At 42.3% G+C, this 26,858-nt stretch overlaps 1 protein-coding gene across 5 annotated transcripts in view; it reads right to left on the bottom strand.

Annotated features, from left to right (window-relative positions):
• LOC124117427 (GTPase-activating protein skywalker-like) overlaps window positions 1–26,858 on the bottom strand; it is a 63,109-nt gene that overhangs the window by 28,393 nt on the left and 7,858 nt on the right. For all 5 annotated transcript variants that reach the window (XR_007220253.1, XR_007220254.1, XM_048393949.1 and 2 more), the window contains exons 2-4: window positions 14,765–15,308; window positions 7,124–7,434; window positions 3,263–3,364 (exon numbers count right to left, since the gene is read on the bottom strand). Coding sequence is in view for 3 of the 5 variants with exons in the window: in XM_048393949.1 (XP_048249906.1) it covers window positions 3,263–3,364; window positions 7,124–7,434; window positions 14,765–15,155 (804 nt within the window). In the remaining 2 variants the exon portion in view is untranslated. The remainder of the gene's footprint in view (window positions 1–3,262; window positions 3,365–7,123; window positions 7,435–14,764; window positions 15,309–26,858) is intronic.

Raw genomic sequence — 26,858 nt, 5'->3', positions numbered from 1 at the left:
GCTAGACATGCCTAAACAAACGCTTCTCTGCAGGAAGAAGATTCTCATTGCCAGCCGTCTCAACACTTGCCCTGTTGCTCAATGACCCTTGTACAAACGGACTCACGTTTTTATGCTTGAAAATTCTTTTAATCTTATGCATATTTTGGTATCAAAAGAGACATGATGTGTCTTTGAAAAAAATAGATGTTTGAACTTGAGTCATAAGTGTCTATCTTTGTCGGAAAGAATATTTGTGGTACTAGAATTGTACAAATCAGCAATACAACATATCCACATTTGCTGTACAAGAACATGATGCACTAGTGTCCTTTTGTGTAGGGATGGGTATTGAAGGTTTAAAGTGTATCACAATATTTTGCGTTGCACAAGGCCGTATTGTGATACGCATCACAATATATTGTATTATTATAAACTTTGAATTCAGCAGCAATCTGACACATTTAGGTAGGACTTGAAGTTCATAAATGGAACAAAACAAGATGCTGGTACAACATGGTGTTTCCTCAGTCAATAAATACACAGCCATCCTGGGGCCCCGAATCCCTGCAGCGGATGCTGCGGAGCAGCGAAGTCATTTGGCAAAAAAATAACATTAAGAAAATTGCTATTTGACATCACCCAATATATCAAGCATGAAATAATGATATTGTTATACGTATCGTGGAAAGAACTGATATACTGATATTACCACACACATTTACTTATGTGTATCTCAAACTTGGACATAATTTTTCTTATTTGTTCAGGACAGATAATCTGTGATTCCTCATTGTTTATTCTCAACATGTTTGCATGGTGTGTTCCCTCCATCTTGAGGAAATACACCACAGCCCCAGCAAACATGAATCCCCGAAATACAATACAAAACAAATAATGCCCCGCGCATCACTTTTTTTTAAAACTGAAAATCTAAATGAATGTATAGTGTCCTTGTCTACCCGTTGTACCCTGTTACCTGAACTCCCCATCATAGTTACTGCAGAGACCTGCATGTCAAATACAGACGATAGCTACGCGATAAATCGAAGAACGAAGCGTGGTTTATGTCATGATAAAACATTCTTCTATCATGTTGTCATTTCTGCAGATTTGAACATGCGCTCACGTCATGCATCTTCCCGAGGCAAGAGAGTTAACTGACTATAAAAGTCTGGTTTCCACCCTTGCCGAACAAGGCTGGTATTATGGAGTTATATTTTGGCTTGACTAACAAGTCTAAGCATAGTCCAATCAAAATCGTGTATCAAATTCGAAATCCGGTTTGTAAACTGTTGGGCAGATTTCGGTCAATCGCAGGATTTGCAAAGGATGTGCACCGCCAACCCCGCGTCAGCAGATATTATCCAAATCTTTTCATGTTTTTAATCAAGGTGCTTACGTGATCTGATGCACATTGCGATGTAAGACCCGTTTTATCACAATATAGATCTTGATAATTGATTAGATTGTCTTGACTGGGCTCCGCAATTTTGTTTAAAGCAAATGCAAGTGATACAAGAGGTGGAATCTGATTGGTCAATAGGAGAGGCTTAGAAGGGACACGACTCGTAATTACCACTGGTGTTGCTACGATCGAGCCCAGAAATTCCAGTCTAATTCGGCAAAGGTGGAAACTGGACTTTTATAGCTAGTTAACCCTTACCTTTGGAAGATAGCAACTTGACAATGTCGTAAATTGGTCCCATTATTTTTGAGAGGGAAGTGTCTAGTGAGTTGTTCCCCTTAGATGTACCTTGGCAGCACAGATGAACGCAATGGCCGAACGATCGCACCAAAAGGTGGGAGGAATAACACAATCCTTATTGGGATAAAAGGTGCACTTGTGCATGTTGTGAGAAATACCAAACTTAACCCACTTGTACATAAAAATGGAGCTGCCCGACATTGACTCGGTCGGATTGGTTTCAGGGAGTCATCGTTATTTAAATACAGGTACAAGCTTGTACAATTTATTGACATCCTGAAAAAGGAGGTAATTTCATTTTATGTTGCATAAGAGTCTATATTACTGGTGGGAGACATAAAAATTCCTGTAGATCCACCACTGTGACAGGGGGAATGGGGGTGCTACCTATTTAAAGGAAGGGCAGGTCCCTGTAGATCCACCACAGTGACAGGTGGAGTGGGGGTGCTACCGATATAAGGGAAGGGCAGGTCTCTGTAGATCCACCACAGTGACAGGTGGAGTGTGGGTGCTACCGATATAAGGGAAGGGCAGGTCCCTGTAGATCCACCACAGTGACAGGTGGAGTGGGGGTGCTACCTACCAGGTAAGGGAAGGGCAGGTCCCTGTAGATCCACCACAGTGACAGGTGGAGTGGGGGTGCTACCGATATAAGGGAAGGGCAGGTCCCTGTAGATCAACCACAGTGACAGGTGGAGAGGGGGTGCTACCTACCAGGTAAGGGAAGGGCAGGTCCCTGTAGATCCACCACAGTGACAGGTGGAGTGGGGGTGCTACCTACCAGGTAAGAGAAGGGCAGGTCCCTGTAGATCCACCACAGTGACAGGTGGAGTGGGGGTGCTACCTACCAGGTAAGGGAAGGGCAGGTCCCTGTAGATCGACCACAGTGACAGGTGGAGTGGGGGGGCTACTGATATAAGGGAAGGGCAGGTCCCTGTAGATCGACCACAGTGACAGGTGGAGTGTGTGTGCTACCGATATAAGAGAAGGGTAGGTCCCTGTAGATCGACCACAGTGACAGGTGGAGTGGGGGTGCTACCTACCAGGTAAGAGAAGGGCAGGTCCCTGTAGATCCACCACAGTGACAGGTGGAGTGGGGGTGCTACCTACCAGGTAAGGGAAGGGCAGGTCCCTGTAGATCCACCACAGTGACAGGTGGAGTGGGGGTGCTACCTACCAGGTAAGGGAAGGGCAGGTCCCTGTAGATCAACCACAGTGACAGGTGGAGTGGGGGTGCTACCTACCAGGTAAGGGAAGGGCAGGTCCCTGTAGATCCACCACAGTGACAGGTGGAGTGGGGGTGCTACCTACCAGGTAAGGGAAGGGCAGGTCCCTGTAGATCCACCACAGTGACAGGTGGAGTGTGGGTGCTACCGATATAAGAGAAGGGTAGGTCCCTGTAGATCGACCACAGTGACAGGTGGAGTGGGGGTGCTACCTACCAGGTAAGAGAAGGGCAGGTCCCTGTAGATCCACCACTGTGACAGGTGGAGTGGGGGTGCTACCTACCAGGTAAGGGAAGGACAGGTCCCTGTAGATCCACCACAGTGACAGGTGGAGTGGGGTGCTACCTACCAGGTAAGAGAAGGGCAGGTCCCTGTAGATCCACCACAACCAGTTCTCAAACACAGCCTCCGTGTTGCTGCTCTGTCTTACGATGTGAACATAAGCCGATTTCTGAATTGAATCAAAAGATTTCTTTACTACATCTAAATAAATCTGGTAGAACAGTGAGTGAGTGGGGTTTAACGTTGCTTTGAGCAGTATTCCACAAGCATGCCAGCTTCATGTGGGAAGAAACCAGGAAATGCAAAGCAATACATCAGATTTATTGTCTAACAGCTGAGCAATTCTAAAAAATGAGTGATGTTTTTCATTCTTATTATAAAATATAAATATTTGAAATTCAAGCAAGGCACCATAAGGTGAGGTGAAGTTGGGTTTAACGTCGCGTCCAAGATTATTGCACTTATATAGCGACGTGCATGCACGTGTATGTGTGTGTGTGGCTGCTTGTACTAGTCCGGACTGATGCCGATTTATAGTGCTAGCTCACTGAGATACCATGCCGCAGTTTAACATGAATACCCCACTCAGACACAGTATACTGACTCCGAGCCGACCAGTCCTTGTTTTAGCCCCTTAATGCCGAGCGCCAGACAGGGTAACAACAAGTACAATCTTTTAACGTCTTTTTGTATGACGCGGCCCGGGATCGAACCCTGGACCTTCCGCTCTCCGGGCGGACGCTCTACCACAAGACCACGGAGGCGGTCCCAAGGCACCATAAGCACGACACTGTATAAAAGCCTCTCCTCTGTGGGCCCTGTTATCAATACCAGCACCTCCACAAAGCCCAAACACAGCGTTCCCGCTGGCTTTTGAAACTGCCAGTCCTGGTGGACTGCCAACTCTAAACATTACCAGTCCCCACTAATTATTGCCAGTCCCAACTTTCAAGACATAAAAAATGTATGAAAATTAGCTGGTTTTAATTCTTTCAAAATCATGTTCAGTGCAATGAGTCATCTCTGAAATAACTTAGTTAGATCTACATGTCATTCACACAAACTTCAGTCACAATTTTCTCTCTCTTTTTTAATATTTCGAGACAAGGGGATGACCTGATGGTAAGAGACAAACTGACTTCTTAAAAAAAATATATTGCTATGAATATCACGGAATGTTTTGTTCAACATCAAGATTTATAAGGATCTTTATTTGCCGGTCCACAGGGACTGGCAGTCACCTGATTTACCAGTCCAAGCCTAAATTAACCGGTAAAAAACTGGTAATTACCGGTAAACGGGAACACTGCAAACATTAGTTAACCTATTTAACATGAATTGTAAATTTGTTTAAATTAAACTTTGGAACTACTGACATGTCCTGCAGACTTGGGGCCAAATATTGGCCTCTGAGCTAGTCTAGATAAAGCCTGCCTTGGTGCAGACTCGGGGCCAAATATTGGCCCTTGAGCAGGTCTAGATAAAGCCTGCCTTGGTGCAGACTCGGGGCCAAATATTGGCCTCTGAGCAGGTCTAGATAAAGCCTGCCTTGGTGCAGACTCGGGGCCAAATATTGGCCTCTGAGCTAGTCTAGATACACTTCTGCCTTGGTGCAGACTTGGGGACAAATATCAGCCTCTGAGCTAGTCTAGATAAAGCCTGCCTTGGTGCAGACTTTGGGCCAGATATCAGCCTCTGAGCAGGTCTAGATAAAGCCTGCCTTGGTGCAGACTCGGGGCCAGATATCAGCCTCTGAGCTAGTCTAGATAAAGCCTGCCTTGGTGCAGACTTGGGGCCAGATATCAGCCTCTGAGCTAGTCTAGATACACTTCTGCCTTGGTGCAGACTTGGGGCCAAATATCAGCCTCTGAGCTAGTCTAGATACACTTCTGCCTTGGTGCAGACTTGGGGCCAAATATCAGCCTCTGAGCAGGTCTAGATACACTTCTGCCTTGGTGCAGACTCGGGGCTAAATATCAGCCTCTGAGCAGGTCTAGATAAAGCCTGCCTTGGTGCAGACTTGGGGCCAGATATCAGCCTCTGAGCTAGTCTACATAAAGCCTGCCTTGGTGCAGACTTGGGGCCAGATATCAGCCTCTGAGCTAGTCTACATAAAGCCCGCCTTGGTGCAGACTTGGGGCCAGATATCAGCCTCTGAGCTAGTCTAGATAAAGCCTGCCTTGGTGCAGACTCGGGGCCAGATATCAGCCTCTGGGCTAGTCTAGATAAACTTCTGCCTTGGTGCAGACTTGGGGCCAGATATCAGCCTCTGGACAGGTCTAGAAAATCCCCTGCCTTGGTGCAGACTTGGGGCCAAATATCAGCCTATGAGCAAGTCTAGATAAAGCCTGCCTTGGTGCAGACTCGGGGCCAAATATCAGCCTCTGAGCTAGTCTAGATAAAGCCTGCCTTGGTGCAGACTTGGGGCCAAATATCAGCCTCTGAGCTAGTCTAGATAAAGCTTGCCTTGGTGCAGACTTGGGGCCAAATATCAGCCTCTGAGCTAGTCTAGATAAAGCCTGCCTTGGTGCAGACTCGGGGCCAAATATCAGCCTCTGAGCAAGTCTAGATAAAGCCTGCCTTGGTGCAGACTCGGGGCCAAATATCAGCCTCTGAGCAAGTCTACATAAAGTCTGCCTTGGTGCAGACTTTGGGCCAGATATCAGCCTCTGAGCTAGTCTAGATAAAGCCTGCCTTGGTGCAGACTCGGGGCCAGATATCAGCCTCTGAGCTAGTCTAGATACACTTCTGCCTTGGTGCAGACTTGGGGCCAAATATCAGCCTCTGAGCAGGTCTAGATACACTTCTGCCTTGGTGCAGACTTGGGGCCAGATATCAGCCTCTGAGCTAGTCTAGATAAAGCCTGCCTTGGTGCAGACTTGGGGCCAAATATCAGCCTCTGAGCAGGTTTAGATAAAGCCTGCCTTGGTGCAGACTTGGGGCCAGATATCAGCCTCTGAGCCAGTCTAGATAAAGCCTGCCTTGGTGCAGACTCGGGGCCAAATATCAGCCTCTGAGCTAGTCTAGATAAAGCCTGCCTTGGTGCAGACTCGGGGCCAGATCTCAGCCTCTGAGCTAGTCTAGATAAACTTCTGCCTTGGTGCAGACTTGGGGCCAGATATCAGCCTCTGGACAGGTCTAGATACACTTCTGCCTTGGTGCAGACTTGGGGCCAAATATCAGCCTCTGAGCTAGTCTAGATAAAGCCTGCCTTGGTGCAGACTTGGGGCCAAATATCAGCCTCTGAGCAGGTCTAGATAAAGCCTGCCTTGGTGCAGACTCGGGGCCAGATATCAGCCTCTGAGCTAGTCTAGATAAAGCCTGCCTTGGTGCAGACTTGGGGCCAAATATCAGCCACTGAGCAGGTCTAGATAAAGCCTGCCTTGGTGCAGACTTGGGGCCAAACATTAGCCTCTGAACAGGTCTCGATAAAGCCTTGGTTTACTGAGAAGAGTCTTTGTAGATCACCAAATATACAACATTAAATGACTGTTGAGCCAGGCTCAACGGAAGCACAGTGATCCTATCCTAGCAGGTGCCCCTGCCAACATGACTCTAACATCATCAATATGCAGGACATCAATGGTTATGTCTGTGTTATATCAGTGGCAGGATACTTCAACAGTCAATTACATAACAGGTGCACTTTGTATGCATTTTTATTATCTATTTTACCTTGAACTAAATGGATAATAAAAGGACACCACATGCAATCCCTCCCAACAGACGTTTTTCTAACCATGCTAACAAGCATTAGTTCAATAGCTTTAGTGTATTTTGCATTTGATTGCTAAAGAAATTGTTTCTGCTGTCATGCATATCAAATAAAACATGCAGGTGAATCCAAATAAACAAATACATCCACCTTTGAAGTCATAATTAAAATTCAAAATAAAAATGATGAAAGCTAAATCCAAGGAAAACTTACTGCATATTTCTTGGTCAAATCCCGCAGGACGAGTTTGGATGCATCGAGAGAGATACTTGTCTGAGTGAGATAGCGAGTGTCTTTGCTTGTAAGTAGAGCGTAGATGCAGTTGTAGACGTCGGAGGGGCCCATGTAGTGGAGAAATAGACTAGCCACAGAGAACGCGGCAGGGCTGTAGCTGACGTCGGGGTTGGTGTGGTTGATGACGGCGACGATCTTGGTGATGAGGCGCATCCCTTCATGGGAAAGATGGTACGAGGTCAGGTTGACCTGGTCGACGAACCCGGGCAGAGGGATGTCCAATGCTGTCACTGGGGAAAATACAGGAGTGAATGAGTGAGTGAGTGGTGACTGGGTGAGTGAGAGAGAGTGGGTGGGTGAGTGGTTGGGTGAGTGAGTGGGTGGATGGATGAGTGGTTTGGTGGGTGAGAGAGTGGGTGGGTTTGTGGTTGGGTCGGTGAGTGGGTGGATGGATGAGTGGGTGAGTAGGGTTGAGTGCATGAATCAGTGGATGAGTTGGTTGGTGAGTTAGTGGGTTGGTGCGTAGGTGAGTGAGTTGGACGGGGTATGTCAAACTGAGTGGACAATGAGCATGATTTTAGAGTAAGTGAGCTTTGACCAGGGATGCAGGTACAAGAGTTACCGCCATGCCCCCGTCACCACGGGTATAGTGCTAACAAAACAACGATCATTTGGAGCGTTTTGTTTTTTATGTTTGATGTTTAACGCCACACTCAACAATATTTCAGCTATATTACGTCGGTCTGTAAATAATCGAGTCTGGACCAGACAATCCAATGATTGACATCATGAGCATCGATCCACACAATTGGGATACAATGACATGCATCAACCACGTCAGGGAGCCTGACCACCCGATCCCGTTAGTCGCTTCTTACGACAAGCATTATGAGTCACCTTTTACGGCAGGCATGGGTTGCTGAAAACCTATTCTACCCTGGATCTTCACGGGTCAAGCATGGGTTGCTGAAAACCTATTCTAGCCCGGATCTTCACGGGTCTCATTTGGAGTGTACCGACTCATGACGTTATATAGAGATTATTTGCAGAGTGTGTTTCTGTACCATAAATAGCATAGACAAGTCAGGTACCAAAATTGTATTATGCAAGTCTCTGGCTTGTTCATCAAGCATAGTACATATTTTTTATTCCTAAACTATGATATTTGTTGTATGGAAACACATGAAGGTTGTAATCTGTTTATTATTTAATGACATTCTTAAAAAATTATAATTGATGTTCAAGACGTATATTTACTCAATATAGTAACTTTAAAAGCTGTGTAGTAATACAAGGTATGAGCACGTGGAGTTAACCGCCCTGTGTATCTTGTGCCAAGTGATTTACAGCCACATTTGTCTACACAACACCCACACATTAGAGGGTTTGGTCTAAACTTACTGGGAATATCAGCCGATAGTTATCCAGCAGGCACTGCTTTGATGTATGGAGGTTTAGAGGAGTTCCTGCTGATCATGTTTATTGCATCCCTAACACTATCCATCACTTGACAAATAATCTCACCCAAGGGACTTTTGACATCAACTTTGAAGAGGCCAACTTTTTCAGTTTGTAAAACGTAAAATCCAGAGTTTTGAACCTAACCACTATCAGTTGCAGAGAGATTAGTGATATGATGTGATTGTGACGTCATGGTAACTGATGATGTCACAATGGTCTGCAGTACTAGTGATGTAATTACTCTGTGATTTGATTGGGACATCATGGTAACTGATGATGTCACAATGGTCTGCAGAACGAGTGATGTAATTACTCTGTGATCTGATTGTGATGTCATGGTAACTGATGATGTCACAATGGTCTGCAGTACTCGTGATGTAATTACTCTGTGATTTGATTGTGATGTCATGGTAACTGATGATGTCACAATGGTCTGCAGTACTCGTGATGTAATTACTCTGTGATTTGATTGTGATGTCATGGTAACTGATGATGTCACAATGGTCTGCAGTACTAGTGCTGTAATTACTCTGTGATTTGATTGTGACGTCTTGGTAACTGATGATGTCACAATGGTCTGCAGTACTAGTGATGTAATTACTCTGTGATCTGATTGTGATGTCATGGTAACTGATGATGTCACAATGGTCTGCAGTACTAGTGCTGTAATTACTCTGCAGGGTTATATCCTAGGAGAAAACGCTTGATCTCACTCAAGTGACATCTCCGGTGGAGGTTTGTTTGGGATAAGAAATTAGTTAACATTCCGACACATCTTTAAGTCTAATTAGTGGACTCCTGGACTAAACTGTTCATTTCTAGCCCTGCAGGCTCACCCTATTCTCTGCAATAATTAAGACATGTATATAAAGTGATCATTTTTATTTAATCCTTTCATGAAGACACAAACAGAAATGTTTACAACATTAATTAACCTGATCCCCCGGATGTCATGCTTCACACATCTCAATACCCATGACAGGTGCTTAGTCAGGTCCATCTCTTAATGTCATTAACAACGCTGTCTCACATTGTCGGAGTATTAACGGTGAATCACGGCCATCTCACATTGTCGGAGTATTAACGGTGAATCACGTACACAGGCCACTCTTCCAGAATAACAGGACAAGTCTGTCCAACCCTAACAGCAGTGGTCGGATGAGTGACTTTTAAAAGTATTCCAGTTATATCACGGCGTGTCAGCTTAATGTGGGAGGAAAGCCCGAAGTGATGCAGGTCTCAGACATTTACTTCTCCGGTGAAACCCACAAGCACTGGTATGGTGCTGACAAACCTAGAAACATAATCGGGGCGAACCGAGATTCGAACCCACAATCATAAGTTTCTGGCGTGCCCAAGGGACGCAACTCTGCACAGCGAATTGCGGCGCCATAGAGGACTGGGCCACCCGTGCCCCCAGTGGTCGGATGAACTACCTAGTTACCCCAGATCGTTGCTATGGATTGTTGCCATGCAACAGCAGTAGAAACTACTGCATGATTTTCTTATTTTTCAGAACAGTAGCAATCGTAGGTCATCTTCCTCAGGCAAGGGAGTTGACTCACTATAAAAGCCCAGTTTCCACTCTTGCTGAACTAGGCTAGAATTGTGGAGTTACCGGTATATTTTGGCCAGACTAACGAAATGACTTGCCACTGCGGTGCAGATTTCGTTTGATTGCAGGACTTGCAGAGCATGTGTACCACACAGGTCGTCAACAGTTATTATCCAAAATCGTTTCATGTTTTATCAAGGTGCTCAAGTGATTTGATGCACTTCACCATGTTCATAGGGTAAGACCTGTTTTATTACAATAAAGATCTTAATGATCGATCAGATTGTCTTGAATGGGTGCTGCCATTTTGTTTGAAGCAAATGCAAGTGATATTAGAGGTAGAATCTGATTGGCCAATAAGAGGGACATAGCTTGTAATAATCACAGTGGCACTACGATCAAGCCCAGAAATTCCAGGCTAGTTCGGCAAGGGTGGAAACTGGACTTTAATAGTGAGTTTACTCCCTTGCCTTTGGGAAGATGTGTCAGGTGGGTAAATATATAAATAGAGAATCTAATCCGAGTGTCTTTGATAAAAAAAAAACACGAGGGGGAGATCTTTCTTCTAACTTTTTAGTTTGAAAACAGTAAATGTGAGTGTAAAAGGTTTAGCAAATTAGCTTCAGTGGCAGAGAGATCAGTGATGTCATCAGGATTGATGTCACAATGGTCTACAAAGCATTCTGATGCAATTTCACTATATCGCAATACCCGTAAAGATTCGGGTTAGAATAGGTCTTCAGCAACCCATGCTTGCTGTAAAAGGCGACTAACACGATCGGGTGGTCAGGCTCACTGACTTTGTTGATGCATGCCATTGTATCCCAACTGTGTAGATCGAAGCTCATGATGTCAATCACTGGATTGTTTGGTTCAGACACGATTATTTACAAACAGCCATTATATATATAATATTGCTGATTGTGGCATTAAACAACAAACAAACAAACAAACATTGTATCGAAAAGCTTCATTTCAACAATGCAATCTGCATGAAAAAGTCAGTTTCGGCTGTTAAAACTGGGTATGTTGCTTTGTGGCACAGTTAGCCATATTCCTGCTCTATCATGACTGCCTGGGCCAGAAAAACCAGTGGTAGACCCTGACCACCTCGGCCAGTGTAGCTGGTCTGACAGTAGCCATGTTCACTCCACGATGTCAGCAACAAGCGGTCAGTCACTCCACCGTCAGTCACTCCACCGGCTTCTCTGAGCCCATCTTATCCCTGTGTGACTGGCGTGATGACAGAGAGAGCCTTCATGTTTGTGTGCTACACACCCTGTGGGCCAGCAGGAGGCCAGCAGGAGGCCAGCAGGGGTAGCCCTTGGCCAACATAACAGTCACAGTCCTGCTGACAGAGGTAGCCCTCCACACTACCAGGGGGCATCTCATAAGTAAAACAGTGGATAAATTTGTGTGTTGTTCAATAAATTTGTGTTGTTCAATAAATGTGTGTGTTGTTCATATCATTTTTAAAGCTTGTTTGGACTCTACTTATAAGTTTATTTATTTTAAAACTTGTGTCTACCAGTATTACAATCAAGTAGGCAGTCACAGAAACTTACAGTTTTAGTCCACCAGTCCATATAATGATAACATATAGCAACACCCTTAAAAATAGCAAATTCCTACAAGTCCTTGTGATACCTTAACTATTTGGCAGCTTGGCAAGGACTACAGGACTAGTACCAATTTCTAAAGCTGGTAGGTGTAATAAACTCCAGATGTATGTTATCCTATGAAATACCCTGACAGAAAACATGGGTAAGGATGTAATTGAATTGATGATAAACAGTGCTTGTAACCATGGTAACCAATATTCCATTGACATAGTCGAAGTAAAACATATTTACTAAACCTGAGTCGAATAATCTTAAGTAGTGAAGAAATCACTTGAGTTGCTTCTACTTCCAGAATCAACAGATTCAACTGACTTCTCCGACTTAAACCATGTTATGCCTGATATATAATTTCCCTATAATTCCGCATAATGACCTTACATTGTTGTCTCTCAGGGGGGCATGGGTGGCCAAGTCGTCTAAGGCGCCGTGATTCGCTGTGCAGAGTTGCGTCCCTTGGGCACGCCAGAAACCTATGATTGTGGGTTTGAATCTCGGTTCGCCCCGATTATGTTTCTAGGTTTGTCAGCACCATACCCGTGCTCGTGGGTTTCACCGAAGTGGTAAACGTCTGAGACCTGCATCACTTTGGGTTTCCTCCCACATTAAGCTGTCACGCCGTGATATAACTGGAATACTGTTAAAGGCGGCGTTAAACCCAACTCACTCACTCACTCACTCACTGTCTCTCAGTTTTACTTGTTTACAATTTGTTCAGAACAGCCAGTCAGAAAAGCATGACATCATCGTAATGGTTTAAGAACTACCTAATTTTCCTTCTCTCCTAGTCATAACGATGTGCCCTTTGGAACTTAAATGTGCTAAGCATCGTGCCTGTGTTAATGCCTCAGTCACAATTTCCTGTGGCGGCCGTGGGGTCTTAAATATCTACGACCAATAGCTATTATAGGGCCGCTGCAGCATTCCCACGGTCACATACTGTAGTAGTCACATATGTTAGGGTAGCCGCACGGGCTATTTTGAATTTGTGGAGACCTTTAAACCTGCGGCTGCCGTAGCCTTTGAAGTGATGATGCACGGTCAAATACAAGGCCACCGTACACCCGACGTATGGTCGCCGTGGAACCTCTCTACGTCAAGGCTACGCCATGTCTAATTGTCTAATTGCTACTGCAAACCTAGAAACTAAAAAAGTTATAACTCCGCACTATAATCCCACGGCAACCCCTCCGGCCTGTAAAATATAGGGATACGCCCTAGGGCGACCCTGAGGCCACCACAGATCCTCTGCGGCCGCCACACACCGCAGATCCTCCGCGGCCGCCACAGGTATCTCTCAATTCTGAAGAGCTACGGCTGCCGTATCCTAGCCATACAGCAAATGTGACTGAGGCCTAAAGAACATATGTCACACCTGTATTCCTTTCAATTCACCAAACATTAAACAGCGACACAGATACCAGCATACTGGACTCAATAAGACCAAGAGTACATGACGAAGTAGTTTACCACCCTCACAGTCACGTTTTCCTTTAGCAGTTTAGAGTTGCATTGGAGACTGTTCAAACACACATGCGTTATATCAGGTTACATATCACCATATTGAACTCAGGTTTCTAAAGATAAATCATCATAAATCAGTGTGTTTACATTTACCCCACGTCCCTTGTGGAGACCATAATATGTCATTTTATAGTTGTATCCGCTCAGGGTTAGAATGAGATTAGTGAAAGCTGTTTTCTCGCAGAATCCAAAGAAACATGTACCACTAGTCTGATATGTACAGTGGACTAGTTTGACTTAGCACATAGTGTCAACCCCTGCGCTCTCTTCTCACATTCACACACTGAAAATCAAATAAAATGCTTTGAGTAGTTTTGATACGGCCCCTGAGCTTCTCAGTTTTGTGTGTATAAACACAAGCAGTTAGCTCAGTTGGGCTGCCAGCAGTATGTCACCCACTGGAGACTGGGTGTCATTAATTGACCTGTCTGGAGAAAATGTTCACATGCTTCACAGCCAGAAGAATGTATGCTCCCTAGGGAGCTGAGAAAGACAATCAGGTGTACACTGATCTATTGACCAAGGTATTAATGTAGCACTCTGAGCATGCTTCCGAAGATGGATTTGGCGCATCATAAATAAATATTCACATTAAGAATCTCTAGACCAGCCTTTGAAATTCACACTAGTCCGTCAGCCTGAGACTACTAAATTGTGCTGAGGCCAAGTTAACATCCATCGATGGTAGTCCTTATTGACTCAGTAGCATTCGAGGGATCTCAAGGATTGCTACAAACTGTAAACTGCCAGAAAATGTAAACATAGTAAATGTTTTTGTTTCGTTGAAGCAGGACTCGCTTCTAATTCTGAGCACTAGTTAAATAAGGTCTACTCTAGTCCTCTTGACCAGCCTTAAAAGAAATAAATTTCTAAGGCTGTAGATGAACTTACAACTCTGAGATGTTTGGAAAACATAAAAAACAAGGAAGTTCAACAGTCTCATCCAAATTTGACCAAGTTAACTTTCTGTCAACATGATTTAATAGTGTTGCCAAAATACCTTGGATCTCTGACAGTATAATGAACCCATAAATTAAAGATAAGAGACACAAGGGTGACTGTGTACGGCTTGACAAGGTCGGGGTAATAAATAACACCCAATAGTAATATACATCATGTACATGATATAGGCCAATAGGAAATTCATAGGGATCGTCCTTCAAACTTCAGCATGCAGCATCACTGCATCTCCCATCATCTTAAGCATATAGGAAACTGACACTGACTTCAGCCCTCAGTACATACAATGTGTCTTGATTGTTTGTTACCAGCAATAAACACACACCTGTGTCTAACACAGGCAACTTCCAACATTATCAACTCTTGCAAGTATTACATTTCGTCAAAAATAACACAAACCTATATTACCTTGTGACAAGTTGAAGATTAAACACATACAAAGTAAATGGAAAACTGTTGACATTAGTGAAATAATTGCATGAAAGCAAAATAATATCCTACCGTCATCTCCAAAAAGTTCTTTGTCCATTTCATCATAGAGATCCCCATCAGCTCTCAGTAAGTGCTTGCACAGCGACGTCCACAGCGAATGTCGGATCATGTGGTCCGCTGGCCACATCGACTGCCGCAGCAACTGTTTTAGTTGTTTCTTCTCCCCCAACTTGTACAAATTAAACAGTATTGACAGCTGATCCCCATCTTCCAAGTCATCAGAGGTAAACGATGATGCTGACTGGCCGAGGTCGCGACGTATAGCATCCATGTCCACAAACTCGGAAAAGATATGCGACGATCCGTCCGAGTAGCTATCAAGAGTAGCGTCTTTGAGCACAACACCTGTGTTGGTGGACGACCCTTGCACAGTGCCCGGGTCATCCGTGTTGACATTCATAATGAATTGTCTGTCAGTCCCACGTGTGCTGGAGGGGGCGTGTCAGCTTACGTCATGGTCCCATTGTACCAACAGCCAGTCGTGCCATCGCTTCCCTGCCGGGCCTGGTCATGTGACTGAGGCAGATATTCGGCACATGTCACACTTGTAAGACTGAAAGATAAACAGGAGAGTGAGCGACGTTAAGACGGTAGTACTTCCTTTCTTACTTAAACATGTCTTTCATCTGTCACTTTACAGCTTTCACAAAAACACTAGCTTTTTTTTGGACTGACATTACTTAAGCCTTCCGGCATTTTCTAATAAAAGCATGTAGCTCATTGTGTTTAATATTGTACACAAGAAATATGAGGACATTAACGGCTACAAAAGCTGATGTCTAGCAGTGTAGAGGAGGCACAAACGTACATAGTGGGTTAATCTGGTGATTCAACATGTTCTCCCATACACTGTGCTCCCGTATTGGTAAGCGCTATCACAGAGTGAGCCTTGCACAAATATACCTTAAAAAACCGGGGATGTTGATGTTAAACAAACGTATTTTAATACACCTGGATTTTTGAGTTCAATAAATGTATTTAAATACATCTCGGTTTGATGTTCAACAGACGTATTTTAAATTTAATACACCTTGGTTTGGTGTTCAAAATTTATATCTTAATACACCTGACTTTGGTGTGCCACAAATGTATTTTAATACACCTGACTTTGGTGTTCCACAAATGCAATTTAATACACCTGACTTTGGTGTTCCACAAATGCAATTTAATACACCTGACTTTGGTGTTCCACAAATGTATTTTAATACATCTGGGTTTGGTGTTCAACAAATGTAACTGTTTGATTGGCATTCTTAAAGTTTGTGAGTAAATAAGAAAATATACGACTTTGTATAACTTTACATACAACAAGTTGTATGTTTATTCAACAAATGTACATTTTGATACATCTGGGTTTGGAGTTCAACAAATGTACTTTAATACATCTGGGTTTGGAGTTTAACAAATGTACTTTAATACATCTGGGTTTGGAGTTTAACAAATGTACTTTAATACATCTGGGCTTGGAGTTTAACGAATGTACTTTAATACATCTGGGCTTTGAGTTTAACAAATGTATTTTAGTAGAGGGTGACAACATGGACAAGAAAGAGGCGGCGGGGGAGCCTAGTGGTTAAAGCAATTCCCCTCATCATGCTTACATGGGTACGATGTGTGAAGCCCATTTCTGGTGTCCCCCGCCGTGATATTGCTGGAATATTGCTAAAGGCGGCGCAAAACCATACTCACTCACTCACTCACTCATCACTCACAAGAAAGAATCTTTACACCATGTATACAGGGTCACAACAAAAACATATTTAAACAGGGTTCAACAAAAGTACTTTAATACAGGGTCCAACTAATCTATTAAACACATGTAATTCAGAATTCAACATCAGTTTTAAACAGCATCATGATAAATTTTCATATATTTACGACCTAAAGGCAGGTTAAGGCTCAGAGGTCAGAAACATTACGGCACACACTGTACACAGGATACATACAAAGTGGAAAGGATATTCATATAAGCAATTTCTGTCCTTTCATTGTTTGTTTGTTTGTTGTTTAACACTGCACTCAGCAGTATTTCAGCTATATGAAGGCGCTCTGTAAGTAATCAAGCCTGTACCAGACAATCTAGTGATTGACATCATGAGCATCGATCCACGCAATTAGTGAGTGAGTGAGTAGAGTTTAACGCCGCTTTAAACAGTATTCCAGTGATATCACGGCGTGTCAGCTTAATGTGGGAGGAAAGCCCGAAGTGATGCAGGTCTCAGACGGTTACCACTTCGGTGAAACCCACCAGCACGGGTATGGTGCTGACAAACCTAGAAACATAATCGGGGCGAACCGGGATTTGAACCCACAATCATAGGTTTCTGGCGTGCCCAAGGGACGCAACTCTGCACAGTGAATCGCGGCGCCTTAGACGACTGGGCCAACCGTGCCCCCCCAAACAATTAGAACAAGATGACATGCATCAACCAAGTCAGCGAGTCTAACCACCTGATCCTGTTAGTCGCCTCTTATGACAAGCATAATCATGGTTTCATATACTAAGGGCCGAGTGCAGCATTAACCAACAAACAACAAACAAAAACAAACTAAGGAAGAAAACATGAAAAAAAATATGTATATGTTCTTAAAAGCCCACATTCAGACAGGACAGCAGGACAGGACCCGTGAAGAAAAAAAACCTAATAGAATTTCTAAGGCTGCTTTTATCATAATAATATAAGACAAAGTGACTTGAGCTAGCTGCTAATTTCTGTTGGATAAACATATTGTTGTGTTATTGTATTGAGGCTATTATGTCATAATTAGTCCCCCGAGTTTTTAATGTCCTGATTGAAATTGATGATAAGTAAGTTACTCATAACATCAGGTTGTAATTAAGAAAGAAACTAGTGATGGAAACATATTATCATGGGATAACATTTATACTAAGTTATCCTATAATAATTAGATCCACATCAAGTGCTTTTATGAGTTATTAGCATAGGGCACAACCAATCGTGTATCAACCAATCCTATTCCTTTTTATTGTTCAAATTTTTGTTAAATACATACTGTAGGCAGGTTTTAGGACAGAGAAGGGGTTTGACTCTCTTACCAAGCAGACCTCTCTCCCACAGCCCAGAGTTTGTACCGACTCTCTGTGGCACCCTCAGAGTGTATTGTACATTGTTAATTGTTCTTGTAAATAAAATTGTGATTAGTCTCCTGTGACTCTGGCTCTTTGCTGACTAATTCCCCAAGAAAACCAGCACGCCATTTGGAAGGTATTGTTCACCCAGAACAGTTCCATGATAATATGATACAGTAGAGTGAGTGAGTGAGTGAGTATGGTTTTACGCCGCCTTTAGCAATATTCCAGCAATATCACGGCGGGGGACACCACAAATGGGCTTCACAAGTTGTACCCATGTCTGGAATCGAACCCGGGTCTTCGGCGTGACGAGCGAACGCTTTAACCACTAGGCTACCTGACCGCCCCTGATACAGTAGAGAGACAACAGTCAGCGCAGCTATGTGACTATGGAGTCTGCCCTTGTATTATCACTGGTACATCGGGACTGGTCACTTACTACAGGGGCAGGGGTCAGTGAGATTGGCCTTAGGACAATATCTTGCCGACCTCGTAGAATATATTATACATGTGATACAAAACAGGCTTCATCTTCTATGTTGTTGAGATGGCAAAGTTTGCATGATATCTGATCTGCTGGAGGCTTAACATACTTGTCACTTTCCAGTACAACTGTGACAGCCGGCTGTGAGAGACAGCTCTCTGTATGTGCCATCTATCAGCAGCCTGTTGCCTTCCAGGAATTACATCACATGGAGGGACATCAATCTGGGTGTTTGTCTCGTGCCATCAGCCATGTGTCAAATCATAGCAGGACAAACATGATAAAGGGGCCCTCTATCAGTCTCGGACATGTATACAAATATAAGTTCTGGATACAAATAGTCAGCTGATATCAGGATAAACATGTATTTATGATATCAGGATAAACATGTATTCATGATATCAAGATAAACATGTATTCAGCTGATATCAGGATAAACATGTATTCCGCTGATATCAGGATAAACATGTATTCAGCTGATATCAGGATAAACATGTATTCAGCTGATATCAGGATAAACATGTATTCAGCTGATATCAGGATAAACATGTATTTAGCTGATATCAGGATAGAACATAAGGGGCCCTCTATGGGTTCAATAAACACAATTATTCAGCTGATAATAGGATACAACATGATAAGGGGCCCTCTTTGGGTTCATGAATACAATTATTCAGCTGATATCAGGATAAACATGTATTTAGCTGATATCAGGATAAAACATAAGGGGCCCTCTATGGGTTCATGAATACAATTATTCAGCTGACATTAGAATAAAACATGATAAGGGGCCCTCTGTGGGTTCATGAATAGAATTATTCAGCTGATATTAGGATAAAACACAAGGGGCCCTCTATCGGTTCATGAATACAACTATTTAGCTGATATTAGGATAAAACATAAGGGGCCCTCTATGGGTTGTTGTACACAATTATTCAGCTGATATTAGGATAAAACATAAGGGGCCCTCTATGGGTTCATGAATACAATTATTCAGCTGATAATAGGATACAACATGATAAGGGGCCCTCTGTGGGTTCCTGAATAGAGCTATTCAGCTGATATTAGGATAAAATATAAGGGGCCCTCTATGGGTTCATGAATCCAATTATTCAGCTGGTATTAGGATAAAACATAAGGGCCCTCTATGGGTTCATGAATACAATTATTCAGCTGATATGACAAACATGACAAAGGGGCCCTCTGTGGGTTCATGAATTCAATTATTCAGCTGATATAAGGATAAAACATAAGGGGCCCTCTATGGGTTCATGAATACAATTATTCAGCCGATAATAGGATACAACATGATAAGGGGCCCTCTACGGGTTCATGAATACAATTATTCAGCTGATATTAGGATAAAAAATAAGGGGCCCTCTATGGGTTGTTGTACACAATTATTCAGCTGATATAAGGATAAAACATAAGGGGCCCTCTATGGGTTCATGGATACAATTATTCAGCTGATATTAGGATAAAACATAAGGGGCCCTCTATGGGTTCATGAATACAATTATTCAGCTGATAATAGGATACAACATAAGGGGCCCTCTGTGGGTTCATGAATACAATTATTCAGCTGATATTAGGATAAAACATAAGGGGCCCTCTATGGGTTCATGGATACAATTATTCAGCTGATATGACAAAGGGGCCCTCTATGTGCATTATGCGCTGGGGGTACAATCACACCCATGTCACATTAGGTAAGTCAAAAAGGCAACTTCCTCTGGACATCAGCATGATCAGTGATGCAATAAAGGGGGGGTTCTGGGGTTCTTGAGAATGAGATTGGACCCCCATGACAAGAACCTGGACTTCATGCTTAATGTGGAACACTGAAACAACTGCCCACAGTATTCCCACACATCACAGTAGTTTGAGGTCGACAATGGCATGGTAGAAACCATCACCAGCTGAAGACAAACACCAGCAAAATCAAAATCCCAATCAGGTGCTCGAGCATTCTCATCAAGCCCTGCACTGTGGGATCAGCTCAAACTCAGATGTGCCAAAAATGTAGAAACTTTTCGAAGAATGTTGAAAACATACCCCTTCTTAGAAACATAACGAGTGTAGATTCAATAATGGTAAACATTATCAGAATTGTACACAAACAAATGCACACACCACTGAACAGCTATAGTTGGGAGATTAGGCGGTTTATAAATAAACAAATTATTATTATTTTATTTCGAATGAGGGCAAGTCATGACCACTGTGTGCACTAGACTTGAGAAGGACGATTTCAATACTTGTTTCTCCCCCAATCTATCTTTGTTTCATCACGAACCTCTATAACCTTCTATAGGTCCGTGGTTTCAGAAACCACCTATAGGTATGACCTGTGGACTTGACAGACGTAAATCATGGTGTCTACATGTGAATGTTACACAATTACTCAGAATATGGCTACATGTGCACATCAGTTGAGAAAGTAGGACTCTTCAGGCAAAATTAGGTCACCCAGATTTCCTGGAACTTTTTTGCCTATTACATGCTAAATATTTAGTTGTCACCTCTTATACATGACAACTGACATCCCTAAATATAACACCCTCAGGCCCAGTCATAAATGCCTCACTTATAACTGTCTTACTGAACACAAAAGAACATTACAAGATGAACATGATGAAGACATTCTGACATTGTGATTGAGGTGGACATTTTCATCATTTTGTACTTCTTGAACCAGTCACTTTCTTAGTGATATAAGATAACAAGTTTATTAGGAACACATAGGATAAATAATTATAATCTTGACCATCAGACAGTTGTCTTGTGGTAGCATCAAGATGACAGCGTCCTGAACCAGTCACTTTCTTAGTGATATAAGATAACAAGTTTATTAGGAACACATAGGATAAATAATTATAATCTTGACCATCAGACAGTTGTCTTGTGATAGCATCAAGATGACAGCGTCCTGAACCAGTCACTTTCTTCTGTGGACAGCCTGGAGCTCCTCCCCGTCTTCCCGAGGAGACACCGGCACAGGATAGAGACCCAGACCAGGAACAAGGGCTGGAGATGATTTGCTAGATATTCATAAACATGTCTTGATAGAAACCACTACCTGTATGTTAATAGTGTTTTAGGAACAGCTGCTCTATAGAAGTGTCAACATTTTTACACTGCTCTTAACATGCTTAAATTGAACAATTTTCTATCCATATTTATAAAACCATGACAAGAGTAATAACGATGAGGATAACCTGAAATGTTTTAAGCTTTCTTTGTTTGTTGTTTTAGGGCACAGTGACAATACTTCAGCCATTTCATTCACTCATGCCGATAAACAATCATGTGTGGGTCAGCATAACCAGTGGTTGATAGCATGAGCAACAATGCATACATTCGTGGCACTACAATAATACAGTCAGTTCACCCATGTGATCACGAATCATAGAGTAGCTTTTCCAACTAGTATGCAGCGTTAAAAAATGGCACTAATCCTGTAGTCAATCTGCCCAATAGTTAAGGCAACATAAGGACTAGTAGAATTTGCCATTTCTAAGGGGTGCGCTATATGTTATCATAATGAGGACTTGTGAACTAAGGGGTGGTCGGGTAGCCTAGTGATTTAAGTGTTAGCTTGTCATGCCAAAGACCCAGGTTCGATTCCCCACATGGGTACAATGTGTGAAGCCCATTTCTGGCATCCAATTTATACCTTTCAATGATAATATTTTGTAATTCAAAATAGTACAGTCTGAGAAGCAGATGTACCACCAATGACAGCTGATGTTGAATGGGGAATTGAAGACCGTGAGTCAGTGAGCTGGTGATGCACCTAGGAGTCAATTCTGTACATCTAGTGGTAGAACTATGAGACCACCTGTTTGTTTGAACAATCATATGTACCACTGAACTGTGAAGGTCATGTATATAGTGTACATACTCAATTTTGGACAAGCAAATGTGTTATTATTCAGTGATTGTATTATCACTGACACTAAAGCATATATATTTAATAAGTAGTGTTAGCAAGGAATAGATCTATATGAAGATTTCTGATCAAAGTGCAGAAAAAGGTTGCTTGTCTATAAGAGAAAGTACCTTAACAAAAGTTAGGGTGGTGATCACTGATCACAAAGTTTGACATGCTGAAGAAGTAATGCTATCTCCCTGATCAGGCTGACTGGTGTGCAAGTGACAATTCTGACTGGCGTATAAGTGACAATTCTGACTGGTGTATAAGTGACAATTCTGACTGGTTTATACGTGACAATTCTGACTGGTGTATAAGTGACAATTCTGACTGGCGGATAAGTGACAATTCTGACTGGTGTATAAGTGACAATTCTGACTGGTGTATAAGTGACAATTCTGACTGGCGTATAAGTGACAATTCTGACTGGTGTATAAGTGACAATTCTGACAGGTGGATAAGTGACAATTGTGACTGGTTTATAAGTGACAATTCTGACTGATTTATAAGTGACAATTCTGACTGATTTATAAGTGACAATTCTGACTGATTTATAAGTGACAATTCTGACTGGTGTATAAGTGACAATTCTGACTGGTTAATAAGTGACAATTCTGACCGATGTATCAGTGACAATTCTGACTGGTGTATAAGTGACAATTCTGACTGGTGTATAAGTAACAATTCTGACTGGTGTATTAGTGACAATTCTGACTGGTGTATAAGTGACAATTCTGACTGGTGTATAAGTGACAATTCTGACTGGTTTATAAGTGACAATTCTGACCGATGTATAAGTGACAATTGTGACTGGTGTATAAGTGACAATTGTGACTGGTTTATAAGTGACAATTCTGACTGGTGTATAAGTGACAATTCTGACTGGTTAATAAGTGACAATTCTGACCGATGTATCAGTGACAATTCTGACTGGTGTATAAGTGACAATTCTGACTGGTGTATTAGTGACAATTCTGACTGGTGTATAAGTGACAATTCTGACTGGTGTATAAGTAACAATTCTGACTGGTGTATTAGTGACAATTCTGACTGGTGTATAAGTGACAATTCTGACTGGTTTATAAGTGACAATTCTGACCGATGTATAAGTGACAATTGTGACTGGTGTATAAGTGACAATTGTGACTGGTTTATAAGTGACAATTCTGACTGGTGTATAAGTGACAATTCTGACTGGTTAATAAGTGACAATTCTGACCGATGTATCAGTGACAATTCTGACCGGTGTATAAGTGACAATTCTGACTGGTGTATTAGTGACAATTCTGACTGGTGTATAAGTGACAATTCTGACTGGTGTATAAGTAACAATTCTGACTGGTGTATTAGTGACAATTCTGACTGGTGTATAAGTGACAATTCTGACTGGTGTATAAGTGACAATTCTGACTGGTTTATAAGTGACAATTCTGACCGATGTATAAGTGACAATTGTGACTGGTGTATAAGTGACAATTGTGACTGGTTTATAAGTGACAATTCTGACTGGTGTATAAGTGACAATTCAGACTGGTGTATAAGTGACAATTCTGACTGGTTTATAAGTGACAATTCTGACTGGTTTATAAGTGACAATTCTGACTGGTGTATAAGTGACAATTCTGACCGATGTATAAGTGACAATTCTGACTGGTGTATAAGTGACAATTCTGACTGGTGTATAAGTGACAATTCTGACTGGTGTATAAGTGACAATTCTGACCGGTGTATAAGTGACAATTCTGACTTGTGTATAAGTGACAATTCTGACTGGTGTATAAGTGACAATTATGACTGGTACAGCTGCTGTCTCCCCTGCAGCACATGCCCATCAACCCTACACAACTGACCATGCCAACAGGTGCCCAGTTAGGTGTTCACTAGTTTTTACATACAGTATATTGTCCATTACCGTCAACTCTAGATAACCAACAGATGTCTGCACTACAGTGTTACATCCAGGATCGGGGAGCTCCCCCACCCCTAATCTAAAAGTGTGGGAGTCGGCTACAAGCGCAAGTCTCAATGCTGTTTGAACTATATAAAGGTAATACATTACCTACTAAAAAAAAGGTCTCAACTTGCACAAACTGAAGGCACTCACAAAGTCATGCTTGTGAATGGATTATCACATTATCATAATGTACAAATCACACTGCATATTTCCATAATTATTTCGTTTCAACCACGAATATTCTTAGTCCATGACATTTTGATATTTTGTTTCATATTTAGCCTTTTCCTCTGCTGTAGGAGATCCTCTCTCGTGCCATCCGCGACATTATTAACAATGTGGTCAGGAATCGGGTCGGGTGCATAACAGAATGTTCCTTTACATCTGTACTTTCTCCATCTATATTTACATCATCGTTCGCGGAGTTTTTTCTGTTTACTGTTTCTCCTGAGAAAGTCTGTTATTCGCTTTGTTTTCTGTTAGGTAAAGACATTTTACTCGAACAAATGTGACAGAACAGACAGCAGACGCCAAACTTCAAGTGAAGACAATTGTCGCGATCCCTCAATAAAATGAAAACTGATAATTAATTCATTGTGGCCTATCATCTAGTCGGACCGGATTGTCAGCGGCAGTATTTGCTGTGAGCAGAAAGCAGGATAGTGTCAACACACACACACACATCTCAGGAAAACCTGCTAGTGTGTGCATAACCTACATGTGTGACCTTGATGTGTTTTGCAGTATGTGTATAGATGCATTCTTTGATGTACACCACACATCTCCGATAAACACATGGGCCTCACAGTTCACAGTATGCCCTTGAAACCATGGTAACCTGGCTTTTAGGGCTGCAACTGTTCACTAAGGTCTTAATATATTGCAGTACAGTACAACAGTGTGTGCTTTGAAATGAGTATTGAATTCACATCTTGAATAAAAACATCATGGCAGACTTATAACATGTGTATTTGAGTATGACATCTTAGCCATGTCGACAGATCAGTGTGGACTAATATGTATTTTCAGCTCCCTGGGGATCATACATTCCAACCTATTTGACACAACCAAAACAATGTCATCCTGACAGGTACCCATTTGCTGCTGGATGAATAGTGATAGTGACGCCGCTTTTAACAGTATTCCAGTTATGTCAGCTTAATGTGGGAGGAAAGCCTAAAGTGATGCAGGTCTTAGATGTTTACCACTTCGGTGAAACCCATGAGCACGGGTATGGTGCTGACAAACCTAGAAACATAATCACGACGAACCAGGATTTGAACCCACAATCATAGATTTCTGATGTACCCAAGGGACGCAACTCTGCAGCACTGCGATTTTACAGTGCCTTAGACGAGTAGGCGACCCGTGCCCCCATGCTGACTGAATAATTTCAAATGATTTACCAAATCACACCACATCGTTATGTATTTTTAATATTTCAGCCAGTGTAAATGATCGAGTGACCAGGCAATCCAGTGATCAACACAGTTAGAAAATGTGCACTAGTCCTGTAGTCTTTGCCAAACTGCCCATTAGTTAAGGTATCATAAGGACCAGTAGAAATTAGCCCTTTTTAACAGTTTTGCTACATGTTATCATTTTAAGGACTTGTGGACAAAAACTGTTAGTTTCCAATGCTGAATCAATATTGTGAGCAATGATCTACGCCATCGATGGACAATGACATGCAACCAGCCAACGCCTGGAGTCTGACCATTGATCCATTTGGTCGCTTCTTCAAGCATTGTTTTTAGAGAATTTATGGATGTCAACATCTTTATTATGACGAAAAACAACGTTTCAAGGTTACAGTGTAGCCCAAACCTATGATGGTTACATGAATAATCGTTCTAAACAAACTGAACTGCTCTGAATGACTGCAGTGTTCTGGTTGACTGAATCCTTTCTAGTTCATGTTCCAGGAAGTGTTTTCTACAACATGTACGTGGTGTACATCATGTAATGGAGATGAACAACAATCTTGATGGGCAGAATTATTAGCCTGAAAAAATGAAGTCTTTGAATGGGATTTAGAAGTGATAGACATAAGGTAGAGAATTTAAGGATGTCATCTTCTTTAATATGATGAAACAGGGTTAGAAACTAACAGTTTTTGCCCACTAGTCCTTATAATGATAACATATAGCAAAACCCTTAAAAAGGGCCATTTTCTACTAGTCCTTAGGATACCTTTATTATTGGGCAGATTGGTAAGGACTACAGGATTTTCTAATTCTAACGCTGTGAAACACAACATTTCAGAGTACCCCCGCCTCGGCCTCGGTTAAACGGCTCATCGTCTATAACGCCCACCAATTATTTGGACCCCATTGGTAGTGTTGTAGCGAGGGACCACTGTATATGCTTACCCCTTCACCTGAGTGAGTGAGTGAGTTGGGTTTTACGCCGCTTTTATCCCTTCACCTGAAGAGTGAATACTTTGTTCAAAGGATTAGCCAATAATACATTGATTGATTGCTCATTGTTATCTAACTCTATGGATTTTTTGAAGAACCACAGACATCATGAATATTGTCATGAATATTGTCATGAATCTTGTCATGTGTTGTCACGTGTGCTGTCTCAGCTGACCAATGAGACTTGAAGTTGACAACTACGTGAAACACCTAAACA

This window comes from Haliotis rufescens, unplaced genomic scaffold (assembly GCF_023055435.1).
Source record: "Haliotis rufescens isolate VD_foot unplaced genomic scaffold, xgHalRufe1.0.p SCAF_123, whole genome shotgun sequence".
Lineage (NCBI taxonomy): Eukaryota > Metazoa > Mollusca > Gastropoda > Lepetellida > Haliotidae > Haliotis > Haliotis rufescens.
The sequence above is the reverse complement of the archived record's forward strand: the minus strand, read 5'-3'. Positions and strand labels throughout refer to the sequence as shown.